The sequence below is a fragment of the Harpegnathos saltator genome, unplaced genomic scaffold (genome assembly GCF_003227715.2).
Source record: "Harpegnathos saltator strain DR-91 unplaced genomic scaffold, Hsal_v8.6 scaffold101, whole genome shotgun sequence".
In the NCBI taxonomy this organism is placed as follows: Eukaryota; Metazoa; Arthropoda; class Insecta; order Hymenoptera; family Formicidae; genus Harpegnathos; species Harpegnathos saltator.
In genome coordinates, this window is record NW_020229875.1 from 1,477,657 (window position 1) to 1,504,851 (window position 27,195).

Sequence of the window (27,195 nt, forward strand, 5' to 3'; positions counted from 1 at the left end):
CGAGCGCGATTAAACGCCCGGCCGACTTAAGGTCGGAATTTACGCGGCGAGACGCAGACGCGACGAAGCCGCCGCCCCGTTACGGTAGCGCGGTAGCGTTGTTCGACGATCGTGTATTGTATCCACGTCGCCCTGCTCGTCGTTAGCGCTGTAATTTGCGAACGCCCCGGAAGCTCGCGGCCGCTCCCCAAATTCTTGACCCCATAACTCAGCGGGCGATTTTCATGCGAATTTCCGCAGGCGATTATTTACCCGGACGAAAATGAAAAATTGTTCCCGACGACGGTCCATCGACGAGTAATTCGTGCGCGAGTTATTGCCCTTTCATTTATTTTTATTGATTTTTTGATTTTTTGATTTTTTGTTTATTGATTATTGTTCACGCGCGCCAGTGTCACTGGGTCAAGTCAATCTTTACGTTTGAAGCAACACAAGCGATGGTGTAAGATTGTTCGATTCGAACTCGAACTTTTTTTTCTTGCTAAGGAACAAATTGTCAGAGACGAATCGCGAGATTCGTGCCCTCGTCCGCGATGCGGTGCTAGAATCGTCGTCTAATCCAATTTCACGCGCGACAAGGTTTAGTCGACTACAGAAATAGTCCCGCGGGTTACCAAGAGCACACCCGAATGTTCTCTACCTAACTACGACGACAAATTGCGTATACTCGAAACTGCTCGCTACTTACTCGTGCACTGAACTAACCGAGAGAATTGCTTTCTCTCTGTTTCTCTCTCTCTCTCTCTCTCTCTCTCTCTCTCTCTCTCTCTCTCTCTCTCTCTCTCTCTCTCGCTCTCTGCTCTCTGCTCTCTGCTCTCGTGGAGACTTACTTTCCGCAACTATTTGCAGCGGTTCACCGCAAATTGATCGCAGTCGGTTTCTTTCACGTGGCGGCGGTCCACCGAAACTGTTGCGAAGTCCAGCGGGCGATCCGATAAATCGACACGCGCAACGCCGTTCACAAATAGACAGGTGGTCTCGCATTGACTGTCTTGCACTTGCAACTCGCGCGGGACGCGTACTCGCCCTTTCTCACTCCGGCTCTCGAGCGTCGTGTTCCGGACGAGGTCTGATAGTCGCTGCGGCGAGATCATTAACGTGGGATACTTGTAAGCCCGAGGGCTCGCAGGGACTCTCAAACGCGAAACCAAGTCGTTTAGCGTCTCCCGCTAGCACGAACACGCAGTATCATTAATCAACCGCGAATTTCTCCGAACAAAGTATCGTGAAACAAGAATCAACACAAAGCGCGATGTGTATATATATATATATATATATATCCACCGTGTTATCTGAGACCTAACCCACATTTTTCGTCGTGCATTTTTCTAGCGCAGTCGTGAAGAATCTTTCTTTCATACTTTGGCAATTTCGTCTCGCCAATTTTATCGTATCTATGTCAGGCCGGTATAATTGTTGAGTAGCTGTAGTTTTAGCTCGTGGTCCAAGCATAATCCGACGTGAAGTATCACGTGTATTTGCGCGGTTGAGAAGGACAGAATTCACGAAGCGCTTCCGGAAGCTGCTCGTTACCGGCAGACGCTTCGTTGTGTCCGGGTTGGTTTCCAAAACGGACCCGTAGCGAACTCGAAGTTCATCGTCGCTCTTCGACGATTCTCACGAGAGTCCACGAGAGTGGAGGGGACAGCCGGTCCATGAGATCTCGCCATATATAACGTAACTTCGGCGAAACTTTCGTAATGCGACGGGGCAGGGCGTGAGCGCGGTAATGACGGCAGGACGAGGGTCGGGGGACGGATCAATTAGTCTTGATTTAAATTAGCCACGGTGGCTGGTAATTAACTTTGGTTTAGGGCGCCCGACCGGTAAGCCAGCGCGGTAATAATGAGGATAATTATTATTGTAGCGAGCTTCAACCCCCTCCTCTCCCCTCGTCTCGCGGGCGCGCGCGTATACTACCGGGTGCCGCGAAAGTTCCGAACCGAGGGAGAAGAACGCGGCAAAGTTCGAGGATGCGATCAGCTGGCTGCGACGATAACGAATATTAGATTAAGCCGCTGATGGGTTCCTCGTGGTGCGCGAAATTGCCGCCGTCGTCGTCGTCGTCGTCGTCGTCGTCGTCGTCGTCGTCGTCGTTGCGCGCTCGGTTACGCGAAAATCGATGATGAAAAACACCGGTCGAGGGGGACATAAATTCCTCCGGTCGTGGAGAAAACTGAAGTTTCGAGAGCGAGATAGAGGCAAATTTCCAGACTCCGGAGAATTTGCGAATTCTTTCGACCGGCGAGAATGTGAGTTACGCAGTCGATCTTGCCGGCGTATATCTCCGAAACGGCTCGAGACCCCGGAAATCCGTTTGAATCTTCACATTTCATGCGAAATGTCGAGAAATAAATGTACATGGTCGTTCCGCACGGCAGCCAATGGCTTTAAGCGCACTGCGACCTACGGGGTATATATAAGCGTTCGTTTAAAGCGATAAAAGTTATCGTCACGTGGCTAAAACTTTGGCGACAGCTCATGACATTTACAAAATTCATACGCAAATTCGAAAAGCACACGAATCTATCAGTCGATCTAAGAGGGATCTAAGAGGGTTTAAATTACGGGTCGTATTGTATTGTTGTCGAGCTTCGTTTCGTCGGACCAGTCTCACTGGAAAGAGACACGGCAATGACAGAACGTTTCGTGTAGAAGAAGCGAGAAGGCGGGAGTCGCGATAGCGTCAGCGTGGGCAAAGTGTCAGCGTGGTAATTAGGCTTTTACGGTGATTGAGAATCTCGTCGTCGTCGTCGGCGTCGGGCGTCGGCGCGGCACTCTCGAACGAGTGTCGTTAAACCGTGTCGTCCGCCAGGCGAGCATTAATCAAAGCCGAGCCGGTAGTTATCGATTCCAGCGATTTGTACTGTCGCGCGCGCGCGTTCGCGGCCGAAGAAACGCGAGCAAATCGAACGTAAACTGCGGTTAATTTTGACACCGGCGATTACTCGCCGCGACTACTTAAACGCGCGCAACAGCGCGACGCTCGTTATTCCCGCGCATTCGCATCGCTGTCGATACTCCCGCGTCTAATGGATTGTAATATGTCCTACGACATGTTAACCGACCGACGAATATTTCTGAGCTTAACTTTTGCGCTCGTCGCGCACACGCACACGTGTAAAAGCGTACGCTTGTGTGTGTGTGTGTGCGAGAGACCTTTAACGATCTCGCGTATAAAAACATCCGGCGTTTCAGCAATCACGGCAGGTGCGCGTTGTGTAAAAAGTTGAACGATATTTCGCGGAGATGCTCGCTTTTCAATTCTCACGTGTCGAGAATACTACTTATTGTTGTATCAGGAGGACGTGGGTCGCGCGAATTTCTATGTGCAAGGGAGAACAGAAGCCGAAGGACGGCAGCTATAGTTTATCAGAGCAGAGCTGAAAGGTACCGTGCGGAAAGCAACTAGCGACGGCAAGCTCGTTAACATCTAGTGATAATGGAACAAGCCAAACTTAGCCTAACATCATCCCTAATAAGCGCCTTGATACTTCATCCGTAATGTTACGTAACGGACCAAAGTACTGGTAAACCGCCGTCGTGCACTTCACTGCGCATAAATTACAAGTTGAACTATAATCCTTCATGATATTCGCGAGTTACGCGTATAACCAGTTTAAATAATTCGACCTTACATACTCGTATATGAATCCGATAACGCAGAAAGGCAGGAAGGGAGTAAGTCATTCTTAATTGGAGGAGGGGTGCAAATAATCGGTGCAATTTCGCAGTTTCTCCTCGGAGCCGCGGGGATTAAAAGTCGGGATTTTCCTGGCGTGTCTATGATTAACAAGCTGCACTTTAAATGGAAATGCACGCTGCGGATTAAGAGAGGACGCGCGCGCGCGCGCACGCACGCATTCTATTTCATCCTCTTCCCGTTTTATCTTTCCCTCCCTTCGTTCGTGTCCTTTCAACCGGTCGTGTCGGCGGGATGAGCGATGCGGGTGTGCGAAATTTCAATTATCTGAGAAAAATCTCGATTGATCCTTGGCGCGAGATTGAACGACCGGCTATGAAACGCGGATGGAAAGCGGAGATTCAAACGACTCGCCGACGGGGTGCGAGGGATAAAGTCAGAGGATGGACGAGGGAGGGAGCAGGGAGGCAGCGGTGGAAATCTTTATCAGCCGATATCAATTTTTCCCAAAGAGATCGCGCTGATGTGTGTACGTACTTGTACACATCTCTCGGAGCAAAGCGGCTTTAACGAACTGAGAGCTTCGCGTAAACTGAGAGTGAGAGAGAGAGAGAGAGAGAGAGAGAGAGAGAGAGAGAGAGAGAGAGAGAGAGAGAGAAAGCGGGGAAGATGTGCCTTCGGGAACGCACATTGTGGGCTGTTAGAATACACTGGGCGCGATGTTAGTTAACTCTTGAACACGTTTCGCAGTCAACGCCAAGAGATTACGAGAGACGCGTTTGATATGCGGAAGTCTACAGTGTAGTTGGACGGACAGATAGGCGGAGGGATTTTTCCTGTCGTGAGATTAAATCCCTCGAGGACGATCGCCGGGATTATACAAAGTAGCGCAACTGACAGCTTAATGCAATTATAAACGTATAATTTTGAGTTTTAAAGCTAGATTAATGGCGGCGCGTATGTAACCCCTTGAGATCAGTTTCGTACTCACGCCAACGAATTAATCGTGTAAGTCGGAGATTAATTGCCGGTTTTATCGTTGTCGGTTAACTTTAACCTAGTTCAGCGGAGAATCGCTTAAACTCCGGTGCAAGTTGGCCGGCTATTATTGTACTAAAAATATCCGCAACGTGGGTGCGCGTCTTTCGCCCAGAACGACGTTTCCCCGGAATTTTCTCGTGTGCAAATATTTGTGATTAAGATGTACGATCGGGAGGCGTGTAAACTATATCTCTGTTTAAATTTGTCGGCTTCGCTACAAGCTTCCGAGAATAATATCGCACTAATTTTTCACACGAATATCACTATAGAGACGGTCGCGTGTTATTAACACGCAGCACATTACACTTCGAAGATTAATTTCAAATATCCATCTATGATCCAGAGAAGTCAAAGACTTTGGTAACTTGTTCCTTTCTATTTTTCCTTTCCGTTTTCTAAAACACAAAACCCCAAAATTCCAATATCTTAAGAAAATGACATATTGAGAAATGATTATTGAAACGCGCTTTCAAGCTCTCGAGACATTAATCTTGCCGATATTAATATCGCCTGGGAATTTGATGAAATTTCCAGAAATGGAATTCCAACGAACCTCGATGCCCCCAGGTGAAGAGCTCAAATTCAAGGCCGCGAGTTCAAGACGCGCGGAGAGAGACGCGGATGATTTAGTATCAGAGGAAAAATCGCGCGGCGCGGCCGGCAATAAGTCTCCAAAGTTCCCTCGTTACTCGCAAATCGCTCCTATAGAGGCTCGAGCTCGAGTATCGCGTTGCTAATTGAGGGTAAGGAAGCGTAAGAGCAGGCTGCTGCGGGGATTTTTGAATAATACTGACTAGCCGATCCGCTCGAGCGGAATAAAACGCCCTAGGCGGTTCTCCGTTTTCATGTAGGTGCGCTCGCTCGCTTGCGCGCGATCCTTTTTCGCGGGCGATTTACATCGCGGTGAGCCGCGGGCGATGTGTGTGCGCTCGGGACGTGCACCCGGTATGTGTAATTAGGTCGTGATTGGCTGCGACGCATAGAAGAAGATCGTCGTCTCGCGATCCACGTCCACGAGGTCGAGGTCGACGCCCGAAAACTTTCTCTCTCCTTCCGCCGGGCTCCCCTCTCTCTCGCCCTCTCTCAACCCCCGAGACTTGAACCCATTTCGCAGATCCTTTTAGCGCTTATTTCCGATTAAACTTAAATCCGCCGGGGCCGTCGTTGTTGCGCAAACGACGCCGTTGTCCTCGCCCTTTACGCGCACCCTTTGCTCCCCTGCCAAATCCGAGTATTTTAATTCAGTGTTTTAATCCGCGACGCGAAACACGCTGTGTCTAATGATGCGCTTGGGCATTCCTCTCCGCGTGTACGGGGCGTTCACGCGGGGTGCGTTACTCACGCGGACACGCTCGGATAAACATTCGCTCTATATCACGCGCGGCCAGGCTGCTTGATCCGAGGAAAAAAAAAAAGTAGGAGACAGAGAGGAGATTTGTCGAGCGAGTTTCCAATCAAAAGTAACGCCCTCGCTCCACCTCCTCGCACGGCGCTCTCGCGAATCCCACTCGTTAATCTAACGCTACATTTTATAGCCTGCCGGGGGCGATCTCTCCTAGCTCGGCGTAATTCACCATCGTTCAATTCATTCGCCGTAAAATTTCGCTTCTATCGTCTTCGCCCGCACGCCAGCGCGCCTCGATGGCGATGGTGCGATCGCCCGGCGCGCGTCCCTTCTGTCGTCGCGACGCCACGACGGCGAAACGCTCGTTCGGCTTTAACAGTCCACGAAAAACAGATCGATCGGCCGCGCGCACATTCCCGGTACGTCGGTTTACCGGACGCACGAGAGGCGAAAGGTCATTTCCTACGAAAGTTTCTTTCTCTTCGCGTAGCCGGCGCTATATACGCCGCGTATATGTGCATCGCGTTGCAACGAGACGATACCGGCCGAGATCGTTTCTCGTCTGTCCTTTCCGCGATCGATGAGACTACGGCGAGATCGCCATTCGTGATATTTCCGCGCGTAACGCGTCTCTTCTGTTTCCCGCGCCAACGAAGTAGACACTCCTCGTCGTTAGTGCAAGACAGCGTAATTTTACAGTCTAACTTTGCTTTCCTTCGTATCGCGTCGCGTGCAAATGCGAGAGAGAGAGAGAGAGAGAGAGAGAGAGAGAGAGAGAGTAAGCTGCGCGATGCTAAATTAGTCGATTCTCAGCCGAAGGAAAGCCGATAGGTATCTCGATGCTTGCGGGGGAAAAGAATGATTTCTGCGATCTTTGCGCGACTCCGGTATCGCACTCGAGAAATCCCATCGCGAGCGCGCTCGCGAACTTCGCTGTGTCTACACTAGGAAAAGAAATTTAGTATCTCTAACAAAACTGTTTAGTTGAGGGATTTTTTAATAGCAACCAAATATCTCGTTTTATATAACAAAATATTTAGTTGTCTCAACTAAATATATTTTTCTGCTTTGTTCTCTGGACCAAATGATTTTCTTCTTAGACTTCATATATAAAAATTAAGCATTTTAGTTATTTTATCTATAAAAATTACATAATAACGAAATATTATTTTACATAAACTAAAATAATGCCCAATGGATACTATTTTCTCTTTCTGTGCACTAAAATTTAGATTTTATATATTAAGAAAAAATTATAGTGTTTTTAACAAAATTCATATAGTTAGAGCTTTTTTATTGCTACAACAAGAGTATTACGTTATACGAACAAACCGTAACCAAACGAGGATATTTGTTTGCAGGAACTGAACAATTTTGTTGGGTATATTTTAACCACATTATTTTATTGTTACAAAAAAAAAAAACAAAATTTTGGTTCACGCAACAATAGATTTTTCCTAGTGCAGAAAACACATGAATTGCGCACTGACCGTATTCGGCTGTATATAAACCGTGATATTCGCGCGCGTACGATGCGATGTCGTACGAGCGAGAAAAGCGCACCGCCGCTTTAAGGCGCCTCGCGAGGAACGAGGAGAAAAATGAGAAAGAGAGAAGGAGCCGATGTAGTGTGCAAACAGAGCTCGGGCTATGTTTCCCGAAACGGAAAGACCCTCGGTGGGCGTTTATCCGAGCGCGTACGCACACGCAACACGCAACACGCTCACGGCGAGTACACTCGTCGAGGTAGATATCCCCGGATACGCGGGCGCGCGTGCGACGTCGTGTCCACCCTTGGCGCGCCGCGCCACTTGGAGCCGGCAACATACACGTGTAACGGTGTCGTCCGGCGGATTTACGCGTATTCCTGCCGGGAACGGGCCGCGAGTTTCGCGCGTAACTCTGCCGTCGCGTTTTAACGCGGCTAGCCGACGAGGCGGTTTACTCGCGCCGCGTCGCGCCGGCGCGATTATCGTGATGTATCGTCCGAAAATGATCGCGCCAATTGCCGACCACCGGCCTCCTCGGCCGAGAGTTCTGGGCCGCGCAGGTCTCCTGCGAATCGGTGAAAGGACAATCTCGAGTGAGCAGATGGGGAGAAATTTAAAACAAGCTGCCTACGAGTCGCGCACGGCAGCGTGTTATTACGCGTATTGCTCCATCCAGGAGGCTCCGAGGGGGCCTCGGAGTGTACGCGACGATTATAGGCTCCGTGAGCGATTATAATTAATTACAAAGCGCTCGTTATCGCGAAACTAGCGAGGCTGATAAATCGGTGAGGAGTGATCCTTTCGCGTGAAATCCTACGGCGATCGGGGAGCGAGTCAAGCGAGTTAGACAAACACTCTCATTTGCGGTAATGGCTCGGCCAAGTAGTCGTAAAGACGCGCCGATCTCTTCCATTATCTCCTCCTTGGAAAAATTGCAGGACGCCGGAGATTCAGCCGGAGGATCGTTGTAATTCAGGATATAGCAGCGTGGTCAGAAATTCGCATGTTTTCCACACACACACACACACACACACACACACGCCAAAGTCCGTGCGTGCGTTTCGAGAGAACGTGAGACAGAGAGAGAGAGAGAGAGAGAGAGAGAGAGAGAGAGAGAGAGAGAGAGAGAGAGGTGAAGGGGAGGAAGAGAAATGTAGTTGGAGAAAGAGAAAAAGAAAGTTACCGGTTAAACGATCGCGAAACGCGAATGTTCTCGCGCGAACGTCGGGATACGCGGCGAGAGTTACGGCGTCGCGCGCAAACGCGACTGATAACTCCGGCGGTGATCGACGAAGCTCGGTGCATCGACGGTCATTACACGGCGGAGGAATTTACATTACAAGCGCGAAGCAGACGCGAACGACTTTGTCCCGAGCGCGGTTTAACGGGGCGGCACTTTTCTCGGCCGGGCCGGCCGGTAACTCGCGGAAATAAACCGGGACTGGTTTACGCGGACGGCCTTAATCGCCGTCGTTATTGCCGTCCGCCTCTCTCTCTCTCTCTCTCTCTCTCTCTCTCACGGCGTTACGTCATTCCCCGCGTCGAACCGGCGGCGCGTCCGTCCGAACGACGCGTCGTCGATAAAACGCACTGTATGCGAGACGAAACGCACGCGGAAAGCTTAAAGCCACGCAAACACACGCGCAAGCGAGCGGGCAGGCGGGCGCGCTTCGTTCAACATACCTCGGCGACGACTCTCCCTTTTCCTTTCTTTCCTTTTCCCCCTTTTTGAAGTCGTGCCTCCTGCGTCCCGCACACCCTCCCCCCGCCCGTTCCTTCGGTGCTTTTCTCCCTGTGCACGAGGGAGGCCCGAAAGGAGGGTTCGCCCCCGAGTTATTATTATTTTGCCGCGGATATACATTCGCCTGGACTCTCGCTTTAATGGTCTGACGTTTATTTCCCGCCAGGGTCGGCTTTATCGCGAAACGCCGGAAGCCCAGCTTTACCTCGGAAGCCACTCCTTTGAGGATTCCGATGTGTTGTGTGTTGTCACGGCTGGAATTTCGATTTCGAGCCGCGACCCCGGTAAGCCACCTAAGTTCGCCCAAATACCGCCGCGGCGACGTCATTGACTTCGAGTTTTGAGTATTTTGCAGGGACGAATAAATTACGTAAATTTGCATGTTGCGCCGCGAGCGCTTAAAACATTTTCACTTCTGTCGGAAGGAAAAAACCTCAGAATCAAGCGTACAATTCTTTTCGTCCCGCGCGCAGAACTGTTTCTCCGAGGAAATATCCCAATAATTTTGAGAACAATCAAGGAAATGCATTTTTGCGACATCTGCGAACAGAATACGGCGAAAATTTTTCGTGTCGAAGCATTGCTCTTATATACGTTTTTTTTTTTTTAAACTCGTCACTTGAACATCATTGAAAAGCGTGATTTAGTACTTTGCATAACGTTGAATGACAGCGTAAATGTTGGGCGTCGACTCTCCGAAGTGTATGCATTTTCAAGCACGAGGATACGAAAATTGCTCGCACACATTCCCCCTCCCCCTTCTTAAACTAAACGTAAAATTACCTACAATTAACCGCGGTATACGTACGCAACCGCCGGAAGGTTAATTTAATAACGGGCCTCGGCGAAGGTTAATTTAATAACAGACCGTCGGGGCCCCCCCTTCGGATCCGCTGTATAATATCCGATATTACCGAATTAGGACACGTGTCGTGAAATACCATTCGGGGCACCCGCTCCGAGACTGGAGAATCTGTACGTGAGAAGCGGAAGGGCGCAAGTCCAGAACTAATTTATCCGTGAATTTTCCGTGAATGTTTGACGATCGAACGTGAACGTCCGTTCGATTTACTTCTCAGAGCTAGCCCAAGGTAGCTACTTTTTCGTCGTTTTTCAAATGAAACAATACAAGCGTGTCAACTTGGATCACATTGGACCCGTACGGTTCTGGACTTACGTCGATCCGACTCTGCTGCTTACAAAAGACCGCGAGAAAAGGAAAACTCTCTCAGAGCACTCGAATGCAGCGCCCGAGGACGCGGTTTCCGTCGAGGGTGGAAACGCGTTCAACGACAACGACGACGACGACGACGATGACGACAAGAAAGGCACTCCGTCTTGACGGAGAGAAACGAGATTTTTCGGCTCCGCTTTCGCCTTCCCGCGTGCCTTCCTTTGTTCCCGTGAATACCAGTCGAGTGCTCGATGGCGGATCATAAATGTCGGGTCGGACCCTCGATTCGGCGAATGATGAAATACGTCGAGAGAGAGAGAGAGAGAGAGAGAGAGGAGAGAGAGAGAGAGAGAGAGAGAGAGAGAGAGAGAGAGAGAGAGAGGGAGAGAGAGGAGAGAGAGAGAGAGAGAGAGAGAGAGAGCGAGAGCTTTTCCTCGGCACGTTCTCGATCGAGGGTGATCGAACGGGGCCGCTTTCGGACAGAATAATGGAATTAACTTGACGCGTCGCAAATGAGTAATGTCGAGCACCGCCAAATGAGAATAATGTCGATCGCCTCGCAAATGAGTAATGCCACAGCACGGTGAGCGCATTAATGTTCGATCGGCTAATATTAATTCGCGCGAATTTCCAGCTTCGAGAAATCGGGAACTATCGCAGGAACTTGTGTCGTCTCACCTTTCGCGACATTTTGTTATTACCTCCGTTAACATACAGGCGTATATAATTTATCGTATGATCTTCTGTAATGGCCGTGTTGTAAAGCAATCTCATCGTGACGTAATGATTGCATTAAGACGCGACTCGACGGGCCAGAAATAGCGAACGTCTTGTGCTTGCATTTACGACGCTCTCGGCCACAAACGATTTGTCAAAGGATAATAATCGTTCTACCGATCCCATCGTTTACTCGTAACTCATATCGTTTTATGATTACACCGGGGGATTATATCGGGCAAAAATGCAATGATTTAAATAACGTCACCGTGCGCCTAACAATGAGAGAGGATGATTAGAACCGAGAGCTGCGTCTCGCAGAAAGTTATTCGCTGGCGGCCGCTTTGTAAACAGCGAAATATGTATGAACGTGTTTATGATAATTCCGGGGCTGAATAATTTATTAGCATAATCGTTCTTCCGATCTCCCGTCGTCGATACACAATTTGCATCACAGCGTATCCTCCACCGACGACGGTTGCACCGAGCGGGCGGCACTGTTTATATTACGGCTGAATTGCGCAAGAATACGTCGTCGAATTAAAACCGGAGCCGAGTGACTGGCAGCGCGCGCGCGCGCGCGCGCGCGGGCCAAATAATTAAACCCGAATTAATCGGGCCGATGATCAAAGCGCCGCGTGGAAAGACACATTTCGCCGAGGTGTCCGCTATGTGGAAGTAGAGTAAACCTTTCCGCGCACGTTTATGGTAATTCCGACTGAATAATTTATCAAGATAATCACTCTTTTATACCCTGCCCTCCGTCCTACCCCCGGCCTTTGCCTCGTCTCGTGATTTGCATCGACAAGTTGCGCGAGTCGGCGTCGGCGTCGGGGTTCGCTCGCGAAACTCGACTGAACAAAGTCACATCGGCGGTCGTGATTGAAATGATGAATCAAACCAAACGCGGACTAGTCTCGCGCTCCTCAAGAGTTAAAACGTTGTCTCCCCCTCCCTGCCTCTTCCTTCTTTCACCCTAAATAATCTAATTATCTCACATCTTCATGAATTACAATTTGCTTGTAAGAGTTTCACCTCGCGCCGTCGTCGGCGCGCTTCGCTATCGATATCGCGCGTCTCCGTTTCTCCTCCGTCTTCGTCGCCGTTCTCCCGAGGCACGACCGCGATGCACGCGTGGGTGCGCGCGGCATCACGCCGCGCCGCGCCGCGCCGCATCGCATCGCATCGCATCGCGCGAGAGTTACGGCGCGCGCTCGGTTGCACGCCGCGGCATTAACATATAGATGCGATCCGTGACGCGGAATACATACGCCGGATGTGCGCGCTTACGTTACGCGCGATAACGCGCGGATGAACGAACGAACGAACGAATGGACGGGGGTAGGCTGCTCTCGCGCAGCCGACAGAGAAACGGGGGTAGGTAGGTAGGTAGGTAGGTAGGTAGGTAGGTAGGTAGGTAGGTTGGTAGGTAGGTAGTAGCCGAGGGCTACCAGTTCGCCGTAATTACCGCGCGCCGCTTATGAATAACGGCGAGGGCGGACACGTGAGAACGAAGAAGGGGGTGGGATGGGGGAGTGGAAGAGAGAGAGAGAGAGAGAGAGAGTCTCGCTTCCTCGCGGCGGCGGAAGAGCCGCGAGATCGTCCGGGGATACCTCGGTAACGAGAGCCGGCCGCGTGTCCGACGACGCTCGTCCGCGCCGGTCTCGCGGCGGGCCCGCACGATTTGCGATCCGCGCGTGGGCGGATCGCGTCAAGTGGCTCTCTGCTGGCGTATCCCTCGCGAATTCTCGCGTTATAATGTAGCAAACGCGTTCAGCCTCTGAAACATGCGTACACACACACACACACACACACAGACAGACAGGCCGGACGCGTCGTGCGAGGTCTCTCCTCCGTGATTTTCTTCACTCCTCCCGATAGGGGAAAGGCGCCCAAGGCGCTTACGATCGGCCGGTAGCGTAATGCTACGAGAATATTACGACACGTAATACGATTACATGGCGATATCGCGGTTTATCCGCGAAAGCGTGCTCACTTTCACGTGGCAGTCTTGCTCGGGAATTCATTCGGCACTTAGCCGCCGCAGACACGCGCGTTACGATAATATATACAGGCAGCTGTACGGCGACGCGATCTTTGAGATTGATTGGGGTGTATACAGAGAGAGAGAGAGAGAGAGAGAGAGAGAGAGAGAGAGAGAGATGGTCCAGAAGAGTGCTTTCGATCGACTACGCCTACGGAATACCCTTGCGAGTTGTTCGCAATGAAAATACGCGAACTGTCTGCGAGTGATAATTGGGAGCCTGATGATGTTTGCGGACTCTTTACCGCGCTTTAAAGTCCGCTCTCGAGCGTGTAAGACATAGAACCGCCGGCTTTGGCTTGGTCCCTTGGTGTGGCAAGTGAGAACGGAAGTTGTCCGTTTTACGGGCAAGTTCCGAGAGACGTTTTCCGATACGGCCTTATTGCTCTTTTTGCGCACACGCGCGCGGACTCGCGATATCATAATATGAGATCGTTACGCGCGGCAACGCGGACTCGTTTGAACGATCGACCGCGCGTCGGAATCGCGAACTTTAAGATGGCGGAAGTTGGAAGATAAAAAGGCAAGGCTCGGCCTCGCGCTTCGCCACTGCCGGATGATCGAAGTAACGAGAGAGGCGGAGGCGCTCGCTCGCTCGCGCTTCATAGAGGGAGAACGAGAGAGCAAAACCGGTAATGAAGTCTGAAAGCTGCGCGCGGCGTGCGAGCCGCAAGATGCGCGCGCGCGCGTGATCGACGGACTTGGTCCTAATGAAATTTCGAGGACGTGAAAGTGAAGATCGGCTGGAACTTGATTGCTCGTTCCTTCGAAATCCGGACAGATCTACGCGAGTAAATCGGCCGTGGCGTTTCTCTTCGTTTAAACTCCACCGCCGTCACCGCCGCCGGTTGACGCGTCATGTAATCTGAAATCGACTTGCGCAGGATGATATCCCAGGTCTACCGGATGTTCTCGTGACCCACAGGACAAACCGACAAAGTCGAGCTCGAGCTTCTTTCCCCCCCTTTTCTCCCCTAGCCATTTCCACCGCGTGACGCGTAAATCTAATCGCGACATCGAGCGTTTACATGGCAACTGACGTCTGCTCGTTAGTGGAAAGCGCGTTCGTCGTTTTCTCAGCGCGATCTGCGACCCGACTCGGCTGTACAAGATCGTCGACGTTATCACGACGCGTTATCGACGGCGGGAACGGGTAGTTTCGCGGGGGAGGAGAGGCCGGGACGGAGGGAGAGGAGTATTTCCAGGAGGCCTATTACGGTGGATAATTTACGCGGGCCGTTCCTGCCGCGCGGTTCCCCCGCGAGGCGAATTTACGGCGACAGCGAGCGGCGCTCGCTCGCGCGCGCGCGCGCGACACTCGCCAGGTGTAAATTCGATTACGAATACTACTCTCCTTCGTGCGTCGATATTTCACTCGACCGTGCCAAGGAGTAGGTGGTGGCGTCGCGCCGCGTAATCCACGCGCGGAATTATGCGCGACCGCGTAGGCGGCGAGAGAGTTCCGCGCGCCTCGTAAAGAGACGCGGACGCGCGATAGCGAAAAACTCGCGGGCCGCGATAATTCCGCCTTGCGGAATATGTAAACTAGTTAGCTCGCGAGATCAGCGAATACGTGCATATATTGGGTTGGCAACTAAGTGATTGCGGATTTTGTCGACAGATGGATTTTACACTTTCTTTTGTTTCGTTAACGTATTCAAAGTACCTAACCTATATTTTTTTCTTATTGTTTGGACTTCTACCTTTCATTTAGTACAAAAATTATATCGATTAGTTGTTTAGTTTTGTTTTTATTCCAATTTAAAAATGGAAGAGCAAGACGTGCACTTGAGACATATTTTATTGTATTATTTCCGAAAAGGCAACAACGCATCGCAAGCACACAAGAAGTTATGTGCCGTATATGGGAATGAAGCCTTGAAAGAAAGGCAGTGTCAAAATTGGTTTGCCAGATTTCGTTCTGGTGATTTTTCACAGAAAAATGCTCAACGATCTGGCCGTCCAGTTGAAGTCGATGAGACCCATATCAAGGCCATTATCGATTCAGATCGTCATAGCACAACACGTGATATTGCAGAGAAGCTCAATGTATCGCATACATGCATTGAAAAAAATTAAAAATTTTGAATTTTCATTCTTATTTAAAATCCGCAATCACTTAGTTGCCAACCCAATAGAATGTTTTCGGAATTGGCAACGCGTGAACACACGTGGAGTATATCATCTCGTTCGCACTGACAGTTCGCGAATTGTGCCGCGAGCTGCCGAACAAACTTCTACATCTCTTTTTTCTTTTTTTTTTTCTTTCTCTTCTTATTAAAGAGCGATTCAATTTCCGCTTGATCATTCGAACAGGAGACACTGTGCACACGCGCGCGTAGTACGTCAGTTTCCCTGGATTTTTCTCGGCAAATTTCGACGTCGCGCTTCCTTAACGAAAGTTCTCATCAATGATAATCGTTGAAACGGAAAACAGAAAGCTGACAGGCCTCGATATAAAATCACGTGGAAAGGCAACATCGTGGCCGAGCAGTTGCCTTCTTTCGCGGCAATTAGACGCGCTATCGCGACGCTTGGAGATCGTTAAGAAAAGCGGCTGGTTAAACGGGAATCGTCGTTCCCCGTGCATTCCGTTCGACGTCCGATAATTAGCGTCGCGGCACCCGCGGAGCGAAATCTCGCTCCGGGTGCAAACCCGCTCGCGATACTCCTCTTCGCGCGTCGATATTTCACTCGCGATTCGAGAGACGCAGGCAGCGTCGTAATCTACGCTCCGTATTATGCGGGCCGCGCGTGGGCAGAAACGCATACATTCGACGCGATGAGAGATCTCGAGGGAGCCACGCGACGACCTCTCGCGCTTGCTTTTCACGCGTCGTTTTCCCGCTCGGAAAAATCGCTCCGATCTCTCGCTCACGTACGGCTCTGCTAGTCTCAACTCGTCGGCTTATCTGATCGCTACAGCAATGTTGCGTCGTGCCGAGTGAAGACCGACGAAAGTCGCTCGGACAAGAATTAACGTTGCCTCTCTCATTCTCCTCTTCTCTCTCTCTCTCTCTCTCTCTCTCTCTCTCTCTCTCTCTCTTTCTCTCTTTCTTTCACGTCATGAAGCAAATCATCCCGCACATCGACGTCAATTTCGCGCTTTCGTCAGAGACTCGATTGCTGTTGCGTTATTTGCGAAAAACATCGCGGAAACGTGCGAAAGCCAACAAAGCATCGAGACGTCTGAACGGCAAAGGATTCGCCCGAGACGGCTCCGCCGCGAGAGTTCACCGCACGACGCGCGCGTACGCGAATGGAGGCGCCGGGTAAACACGCGGGCCGCGAGGGCGAGGGCGAGGGCGAGGGTAGTTTTAATTAAGCCATTAGGGGTGGCTGAGAGACTGCGACCGAACGGCTAGACGATCCGACCCTCTTCCTTTCCCCTGTCTCGTTCGCTCACCTGCCTCGTCTGCTAAATTAATATAGCGACCGCATTCCATTCTACCACGCGCGCGGCAACGAGACTCACATATCCGGATCGACTTTTTTTTTTACCCGCCGACCCTCATTGAGTTTGCGGAAATAACAGGGCTCTCTCTCTCTCTCTCTCTCTCTCGGTAGCAAACTCGCAAGCAAAATCGCAATCGGCCGTCGCGCATCGCGTACTTTTTTCATTTTGTTCGATTTTTTTTTTCACGCGGCTGCGAATTCGACAAGACTCGGCGTTCTCTCTCTCGCGCGCGCGCGCGTGTGACGTGACAGTATGACGCGTCGGGTTGCCGGGGAACTTAATGAAGATTCCTCGGCGATAATGAGATTCCAATACAGCAGCGTGTACGCGCGTTCGAATTTACTTTGCACTTACTTACCGGCTCGCCCGTCGTAGCCGCGCTCGTCGTCGTCGTCCTCGTGCTCGCCGCTCTCTTCACCGGCCGTGCCCTGCGTCTGCACGACTCTGGGTATCTCTGCAAGAATACGAGATAAATGAAGGATACGAGATGGAAGAAGGCCGAGCTAAACCCCGCGGGTGTTCGCGCTAGGAGCGCCGCGCTCCGATCGATAATTGTTTCTGTCTCGTGCGGGGAGATGCACAAGATGCATCTGTCTTGTGCGCGAGGAGATTGCAGAAAGTGTCTGCTCGCTCGCTCGCTCTCTCTCTCTCTCTCTCTCTCTCTCTCTCTCGTGAGATCTGTATCTGTGTGTCAAACAATGAGCCTGTGTTAACGAAAGAATCGGTGGAATTTCTCTGCGGAATGTTCTCTTGGGAATTACACGCATACACACACGTGCGCACGAAGCGCACGAAGCGCACGAAGCGGTCGTCGATCGAAGGTCGAATCGAAAGCAAAGAGCCGCCCGCGGCGAACGGAAGCGGAGGGTGGGCCGGCACGCACGTTTTCGCAAATTTCGCCTAATTGGACAAGCGCGAGGAGATCGCGCGCTAAGATCGTCGCGTGTTCCCGCCGATCGATCGATCGATCATTCTCCGGGGCAGCACGGGTGTGGTCGAGCGCGTCCGCCGCCTTTTTTGGCAGACCTTCTCACCACCCTGGTAGCGGTCTGAGAGGATCGATCGCGAGATCGTCTTGACGACAGACCTTTTGCGCTCTTTTCGGCCGGGCAGCTTTGCGCTTTCTTTGCGTCGCGTCGCGTCGCGTCGCGTCGTGTACGCGTTAATGACGGGATATGTCGGACGGACGGCAAAAAAGTACTCTCAATATCTCCTCGACTGCTCGTATTTTCGACCAGCAGGAACTCGAGCGAATTCACGGCGAATCGTGCGAACGAGAGAATGTTATTTCCGTCGTCCCGTACGGAGCGTTGATTTTGTAGAATTTCACGTCGTCCATAATTCAATCGTTGAAAATAACATTAGTCGAGAGAAGAAGAAAAAAGAAGCAAACTCGATAAAACAATGATTGCGAGCTCGTACCGAGTGCAAACTCCGCGCGCTGCGGAATCAATTCGTCCGGGCTCGCGGTGAAGTCGCGCAAATGCCAGGATATTGCAAGACCGCAACCGCAGGTAGAGAGATCCGCCCATCGTTGCGCTTCGCCATTTCCTCCCCGAGGAGTTTCTCAAAATTCCTCCGAATTTATCGCGCGCCGCTATCCCGTCACCACCGGGAGACGCGACGCGACGCGACGCGACGCGACGCGCTGAATTTCTCCCGCTCCACGCGGTCACACGCCGTGCTATCTTTCTCCTCACCGCGAGCACCCACTTTCATGCTCGTTGTAGCCGACGTTCTTTCGCCGCAACTCGCGTAAACGCGAGTTTACGTCTCGGCTCGTAAGGGAGCGAAGGAGGGTGCGACGAGCGCCGCGGCGGCTGCGGCGGCCGCGGCGGCGCACGGTGGGAACAAATAGAAATTTACTGTTCAAAAATCACTAGAGACTACAATTTTATAGCAATTGGGATGCGTTTTTTTTTTTAATTAAACGTTAATCGATGTAGAAAAAAACTGTCGAGCCTGATTTTTGAAAACATTTTTTTAAATTCTGCAGTATTAAAAAGAATTTATAAGAAATTATCAAGTTTTGCGAGCTCTCTCTCTCTCTCTCTCTCTCTCTCTCTCTGTAAACAAATGGAAAAACATCTTCCATCTTTTCGCTGCGCAGTACTAAGGTTTTCAGCATCGCTGATTACGAATGTGATATAAAAATCAGAATTTGGCAGTTGACAATTGCTAATCTCCTGTCAACATAAACAAAATCATTGTTTTAACACAGTATATATACGTTGCAATAGAGTATACAAAGGCATTCAACATAAATGTGAAGTCTGATATGAAGTGATATGATAAAAATAACAAATTCAGTGGAAAAAAGTTGCGAAATAATTTGTTTACAACAAAATTGTTCTCACGAAAACCAAATATGTAGCTTTGATCTGACGTTTTCAAATCATCAAGCATCAGGTTTTCAAAACAATAATTTTCTAAATACATTGTTTAAACGATTTTGCTTACAAAATTCGGGCTCGACAGTTTCTTTCTACATTGATTAACGTTTAATTGAAAAAAAAAAAAACGCATCCCGATTGCTATAAAATTGTGGTCTCTAGCGATTTTTGTACCAGCAAAATTTCTATTCGTTCCCACTGGCGGCGCGGCGGCGGAAACGAAATCGAAATAAAAGATAAACGCGGCAATGAAACCGAGTATCAAGCACCGCGAACGTGAGCGCGTGGGCGTGTACTTACTGATGCAAGGCGCAATATGCGATCTGCTCTGCTGGTAGCCTCTGGCGCATCTGTTGCAAGTAGTACCGGTTACACCGTCTTTGCAGGGACACTGGCCGGTGCTCTGGTTACAGGTCTTTCCAGAAGCCCCGATCGGGTGACAGTCGCACGCTGCAACGCAACAGACCCCGGCTACTTAGTAGAGGAACTAGCAGGGAACTCGTTGAGATATAGCAAACGACCGCTCTTGAACAATATTTTTCAACTATATTTTTTTCTCGACTTCTTCGTGTCCTCCTCTTTAAAGACCTCAGTGCAGAGAGAATCCAAATTTTGGACGTTTGCGCTCAAATATTCTCATCGCTGAAATCTCATGCGAATGCGACCGAGTCTGCTTATTCCTGAGGTATCTATTCCCCCAATCATTTCGTTCCAAATTCGTTATTGCTCAATATTAAATACGACTAATGAGAAACTAGCGCTAATTTGCATGACATCCACTTAGCTGATAGTTTCTAACGAAACGGCTAAGTGGAGCACACGGTGTCTCAGACGATATCTTCATCGTCTCACGAAATGACTCGAGCGAGTGACGGATTATCGAAGAAAATTTCACCGTCGAGGTGTATGTAACCGTGGCACACGGCCGAAAGAGAGCTTTAATCAAGCTGACTGTCAGATCTGCTCACGTCCACGTTAGTGCGTTCGAGTTTACCGTCGCTCGCGCATCTCGTTATGCCGCGGCGCGGCGCGCCTTCTCGAGATACGCTCGTTCTATTAAGAAACAACGCAGATAGGCAACCCGGAAAATGATGGAGATAGTCAGAACGGGCGTGACGATCCGCTACCTGAAATTAAGATAAAGCGCGGATTTACATGGCGCCTGTAAAACGACCTCGGCTGCAGCTCGATAGACGAAAGATCTCACGCGGGATAAAAGCGATTCGTTCCCATGAACGAGACGCGCGCCAAGAAGAGTAGCTTGCGAGACGAGCACGTCTCGCCAACCGCCGATCGAGTCGCGAATCGCAATTTCGGGATTTCCAGCCGGGATTGATCGCGGACATTTTTCAAGAGCGGCTCGAGCGACAGAGCCGCTCGCTCTGTCGTTCGCATCGTCGGGACGTATTAGCGCGCAGCTTATGTTTAGGAACACGCCCTGACGCGCGGCGCCTTCTTTAAACGAGGAGGCAAGGCTTGTATATCACACGCGCGGCAATAAAATATCGGGAGAAGCGTAAAACGTCCGGCACGCGGGGCGTCGCGATAACTTCTCGTCGCGCCGCTTTTACGCCCGATACGAGAGGCGCGTCAAACGGTGCTCCTCCAGGTGTAACACACGCTAACGTGCAGGCGCGCGCGCCTCCGCTTTATCTTTATCTCACAATTAAAAGCTCGTTCCACGTGGAAGTGGCACAGCGCGCGTAAATGTGTTGTGTACGGAAACGATAAAAGGGGAGGACTTAGCGCGCCGGGATGAATGCATTACGGTCTTATCCTAATTTCATGCTGCCTAATCTCGCATAAGGGAGGCGCATATTGGATATTAAAGGCTCCCCTTCCCCCCCCCTTCGCCTTACGTAGGACGGAGAATGGGCGGCGGCGGAGGGGATGAGGGAGAAAGTCCTGAAGGGTCATTCCGGAGGATTTATGAAATCAATCAGGCGCGCCTCGACGAACGGATCGCTCGTCGTCGAGGCATGCCTTAGAGAAAGCTTAAGTTCTCCCTCGAGAGCTCGTTGATGAAGCGGGCGGAGGAGAGAGGAACTGATAAATAGTCGCGCAAGTGCGCGTTTAGCCGCGTCGAATACTTCGCATAGCTGGACGTGGACAAACAGCGCAGGGGCACGCTTGCCCCTCTGAGCATCCGATATATTTTTTCCTTTCCCTTTCTTTTGTCTTTCTGTTTTGGCAAATGAGAATTTTTCGTCGATTTTTCTCTTGGCGGGATTTGCTGAACGTTGCAGAGAGCGTCGTAGCTGACGATGATTTTTATAATGCTTCGAGCATAATACAAATTCGAGAGATTAATATTAATAATGTTCATGAGAGGAATTATAAAGTAATAACATTCAGGAGATTATAAGGAGAAGGAGAGGGAGGGAGAGCAGAAAGAGGGAGGGAGAGGTAATAAATAAGATTGATTTATTATTATAGTTTGACGGTAACAGGTGTTATACACGAGGACTGTGAGAGCGTGGCCTCCTCAGCGAGCGAGAGAGAGAGAGAGAGAGAGAGAGAGAGAGAGAGAGAGGGAGGGAGGGAGGGAAGGAGGAAGAGACCTCCGTACGCGTTTTTCACGCGTAAATCATGGTGAAACGCAAATAGCGAATAATAAAAAAGCGACGCGAAGCGGTCGAGGCGCGCGCGAGTTATCATAATTATGCAAATGCATTAACATTTTCTCGTCTCTCGGGGTGCGTGTGCGTCGCCGACCGCGATTTACAACCAATAATCGCAACAAAATTGCGCTCATCGTAAAATAATAACCCGGCTGATTTACGGTGGCCGCGCGTAATCAGTTGTACCGGTGCGTCGTTTGTCGTGCCTCCCTCTTTTCCTTCTCCTCCTCCCCTCTCTCTCTCTCTCTCTCGTAAATCGCGTCGCGCTGATAATACGGGGCGATGAAAAACTTATGTCGCGCGCGCCATGGTCCGGAATTAACAATGACGCGTGCGAAATCGACCTCGTCGTTTAACGTGCGACGAACAGCGACCCGGCTCTGAATATTTCAACGGATATTGAATATTTCAGAACGACCCGCCTTGCCGACTCCCTTCGTCGATTACAAACGCGGAAAATCCGGAAAGGAGACAGCACGAGTGTAGTTAACGTTAGTTAACACGTGCGCGTGCTGTGACACGCGCGTTATTTATGCTGAAAATTCGACAACGTCGACAAAATTAACCGAGACATTTCCGTTGACCGACTCGATCACGAGCGAACACTCAACTACTAACGAATTGTTCCTCTGCCGAGGAACAAGCTCTGAAAATTCGCAGCTCTGCCGCTCACAGGTAAACCTCGGGGAACGTCAGACGTCGATTTATTTCCAATTTTTTATGGTTATTTTTAATATCAAAATATAAAGAAATCTGTTATCATTTTTAGCTCAAATTAATTTTTTCAATTTTTTCTCAAGATATTTCTCAAGTTTTTCGTTCATTCTTTTTTTGTTCACTTCTTCTTGTTCATTTTTTACCAGACTTTGACGTGAGCTTGTTTGCTGGATAGTGAGCCGAAAGATTACTCAACGTCGAATGTAGCATAAAACTGAACACTTTTTCAACAATGACGTCAGCCATATTAGATCCGCAATTTTAAATTTTACAAAATGGTTTTGATGCATAATCGGCGACATGCGTGTCAACAAGTTTCAACAAATCAGATATATATATTTTTAAGAAATATTGTTTCAAATATGTATAAAATAGTGTATTTGTGTAAAACTTGAAAAATTTCGAAGAAATTGAAAAAATTAATTTAAGCTAAAAATGATAACAGATTTCTTCATATTCTGACATAAAAAATAACTATAAAACATTGGAAACAAATCGGCGTCTGACCGTTCCCCGAGGTTCACTTGTCAGAAAGAACAATTTCATTAAGATCGCGCCGTGATACGCTGTCGTGTCGCGTTTTTTCCGCGGTAGATCTCGGCATTTTGTTGCGCGATTCCCGGCGCGGTTGACGTATCCTAGCTGGCGAGCACGCCGAGATTCGCCGGCGAGTAGAGCCGGGCGCGTATCAATTAAACGAGACGGCCGCTCCTGCTGCTGATGAGAACTGCCGTGGGACACAAAGTCCTCCGTTCGTTGCTTTATCTCCCTTCGCGTGACCCTCCCTCCTTCGGTCCCGTCGAGAGCTAATTGTATCGCGCGCGTAGCGACGCTCGCTTAAATTTCCGTTCCCGGCATAAATTACCATCTGCTCCGGGACGAGGGCGGACCTCGAAAATTAACGGGGCGCACGATTCGCATAATTCTTAATCGCCGACACTGTCGTCGGCTCGCGTATTGACGTGCTCGGTCGTTTTCGAGCGCGTGTCTCTCTCTCTCTCTCTCTCTCTCTCTCTCTCTCTCTCTCAGACCGGCTGGTTGCCGGACGCGTTCTTAAATTCGCAACGCGCCATCAAAAACCAATCCAGGCCAATGAGAATTTTATTGCCATGCTCGCGTGTGCTCGTGATTAGCGTCGAGATCAATTGGACGCGCGAATTTGTCGTGCTGACACGCGTCCGCGTGTCTCACATCTCGTTTCGAAGCCGACGACGCGGCGGCAACCTTGACGAGTGTAATTTCGTTTGACGTAAGAATCTTCTTGATTACTCAAAGGTGGTCGCGATCGGCTCGCGATCTTCTCGGGACTCACAAGAGTCAATGAAAGTCACCGGAGTAACGTATCATGAAATCACGCAAAGTTTGATTGGACGTTACGAGCATCCGGAGAGGCCCACGGAGACGAGAGGTAGTCCAATCTCTTGATTATCTGTCGAAATCACTTGGCAGTACTTAGCTGTTGAGTTGCGCGACGAATGCCTCGGCCGGCGCGCGCGCGCGCGCGCGAGCCAGTTCGATCGGCGACGTGGATTGCAATTCCGCGGCCGCGCCGTATCACGAGAGGTCACGGCGCGGCTGATTGGTCACGCGGCCTCGTCATTAGGAACGTCACAGACGCCGCGATTAGAGGCGGACTCAAGGATTTCCGCCGCGGGATACGAATCGCCGCTGTCTCCGTCCGACGACTTCGTTGGGAACGACGTTCGACTTTCGACACCTGAGTCGCCGTAACGGTTGTCTCGTGCCGGCGCGACTTGTCCCCGGAGACAAGGAGTCGTTTGTTCCCTCGTTACCGGCCCTTTCGTTACCTATAAATTCGTTATGCAACTCTCGCTGGGACGAAAGCGGCGACCTGCGCGTCGCCAGTGGAATTATACTCGAGCCGGGATTCTCGGATATCGTTGAAATCGATCGTCACCGATCGTACCGCAACGGCATCGCGCGTGCTGAAAGAAAAACGGCCTGTCGATAGAGAGAATCGGTCTTTTCCATCGCACTCGACTGCGTCGCTGGTCTACCGTGCGTGCGGAGGAATACGAAGCAATGTAGCCGGTAACAGATAGCTTCGAATCTTGCCGAAAAGTATCTGGTCTATCAGTGGCAGATCCCGTCTTCCATGGAAACAGATAGAAACAGATCCGCTGTGTGTATGGAAGATGAAAGTCGAGAATCTTGCTTTCGAGTGAAAATTCCGAGAGCACTTGCGTGCTGTCCAAACTACGTCGTTATGCGATCAGCTTTCTGACATTTCTCGGCAAATGTCTAATGAGCAAAAATCGCACAATAATAAATTTTTCTCATTGTTCTTCTCGTCCTGTTGATCAATTTACTTTATTCTAGAATTTCTCTAATTTTTCTAACTGCTTTGGAACTTTTCCTCATCGCGCATCCTATTTCTGATGTGTGGTAGCGCACGTGAGACGCAGACGGGCCGCGCTCCGGCAAGGAAATAGCGCGTGCACCGTTTGGCGTACAATAGACGCCCAACGGGGGACGCTGACCGTAGCGGACGCTATTAATGCCGGTCGGCTCGTCGCGACAAATTATAGAAGCGCTCGAGATCGCGCGATCCTCCCCGGCGACGGACCCGGGCCGGGCCGGGGCCAGGGCCGAGGCCGGGAACGACCGGACGAGACGCGGAAGAGACGAGCCGTAAAGTTAATAGTTTCCAAAATCGGCCCGCGCTACCATACACGGCCGCTCGCCGTGCGCCGCGCGGTAAAATGTGATACGAGCGTGATTTACGAGACGCGAGCCCGCGCGCACTTACCTCCGCCTCGTGGGTGTCTCGGAGTCATGTTTATATTAGCTGGCAATAAGCGACGCGCCGGTATGCTCGCTCATTTCGCAGGCGTAAATGTGAGTTACGGCGCTTCCCGGCCGCGGACCAGCCGATCGTTCCGTGTTGACCCTTTCGGGAATGTACACCTGAATACCGTCCCCCCGTTTGCCCTGGCTACTATGTGCCGTGCGCGAGTCGCGAGCGAGCGAGCGAGCGAGCGAGCGAGCGAGCCGAACAGGTTCGCCTCGCGAACGAAATCAGCGGCCGCTGCGAAACACCGTTTTCGTTTCTCCTCCGGATACTGCCGCTGAATCCTTCGTGTCGGAAATAATTCCGTGGCAGCGTGCGAAATGCCACCATCTGAAATACCGGTAATTGTCGAGGACGCGCTCTGGAGCGAGTAATTTTTATTCCGGCAGAGCTGCGCCGTAAATGAAACATCTGCTCGCAGCGAAGTGTCGCTTAATGTCGCGGGACGTCTCTCACTTTAGAATATTAAAGACACTTCTTTCTAAAGTTCGCCTTTGAAAACGCTCTCTTTCCAGAGAGAGAGAGAGAGAGAGAGAGAGAGAGAGAGAGAGAGAGAGAGAGAGAGAGAGAGAGAGAGAGAGAGAGAAAGTCATTCTTTTGTAAAAGAATTCCGCGGAGTACCTAACGAGATTTATCGCTTAATCCGTTAACAAAGCGCGCCACGCTCTTATGAGCGTGTTTAACTTCATCGAAACAGACGGACGCACGTATTCATCGTGCTTTGCGCGAGCTCGAGAGCTCCACGAGCGCGCCCTTCTTTTCCGTTCTCCGCCTGTTTTTTCACGATGTAATTTTCTCGCCGCCCTCCAGCGAGATGAAGCTGGAGCCTGGGTTGCAGGTATCCCCACGTAACCGCTCTCGCTAAAACGACGACGCCTCGGAGAGAAAGAGAGAAAGAGAGAAAGACACTGGCTTGTCCGCCGCGACTCTTCGAGTCATTCCCTCCTTCGTTCCTGGTTGGCTCTCCTCTCGCGATTAGCATACCAATGTTCGTGAAAATACTTTGTAGCAAAGGGTTATCGTGTGCTTCGCGGCTCCGCGGCCTAATAGTGATGTCACACGCGTCGGTAAAATTTTCGCTGGCACATCCGTGTGCTCACGCATGAACTTACGTCTGATACGTCTTCGTGATAAATGAACGAGCTGTGGCATCGAGAAATTAGAAGCTGGTGCCGTTAGCGGATAATAGATTTGTCATGTGTGCGTTTCATTCCGCGTCACTCCGCGGCGGAACATACCTGCGAATATATTAATTCTCTATCAATCGTCAGCGTACTCGTCTCGAACGGAACGGAACGGGTTCCTACGCGCGAGGAACATGCCGTTCTAACGCACAATCTCTGCAGAGTGGAAAGTGCAAAATAATATTTCCGAACTAACCGATCGCGTGCTTAGAAATTGAAGAAACTCTCACGGGAATTGGAGAACTTTTCGCTCGCTCGGTGTCTTTCTGTCAGTCGGTGTTCTCGTTTCGCTCCGAATGAAGAAGCAATCTCCTGTCCTTCCTCTCTTCCTCTCTTTCTAATATTGAGCGTCTAATGATAATTTGTCGGAGAATGATCCGGCGAATAGACCGTGACACAAGAGCCGCTAAATGAACGCCGACATTGTCACATCGGGTTTCGCGTGAAATCGCAGCCGTTGAATTTTCTTCGACGAGCAGCATGCGCCGCAGAAACTGCAGTCTCACGCGAAATGAAATGGAAATATGTCGTTAAATTGCACGACGCCTCGTGAAGTCGTCAATTGCCGTAATTGCCACTCTTTCGCATCATCTGCCGTGAGGTCTCGCGCTTCCGGCTCGGCTCGGCTCGGCTCGGCTCGGTGTGGCTCCGGGTCTCGCTATTCACGCCATTGACGTCGTGAAAGCGTGAACCGGTCCCTTCGACAACGTCCTCAAGATTAATCCGTTTCGCGGAAGCGCAAATGGTCCCGTCGTGCTTCTACTATCGAGACCCCGGATTTAGTTCTCCGGAACCTCCGTCTTCTCTACCTGGTCC

The 27,195-nt window shown here is 50.5% G+C and overlaps 1 protein-coding gene across 1 annotated transcript in view; it reads right to left on the bottom strand.

The window, feature by feature from the left end:
* Positions 1–27,195, bottom strand: part of LOC105186594 (netrin-1) — a 204,887-nt gene that overhangs the window by 25,968 nt on the left and 151,724 nt on the right. The window contains exons 3-4 of the mRNA XM_019842968.2: positions 19,346–19,495; positions 17,011–17,106 (exon numbers count right to left, since the gene is read on the bottom strand). Coding sequence (XP_019698527.2) covers positions 17,011–17,106; positions 19,346–19,495 — 246 coding nt within the window. The remainder of the gene's footprint in view (positions 1–17,010; positions 17,107–19,345; positions 19,496–27,195) is intronic.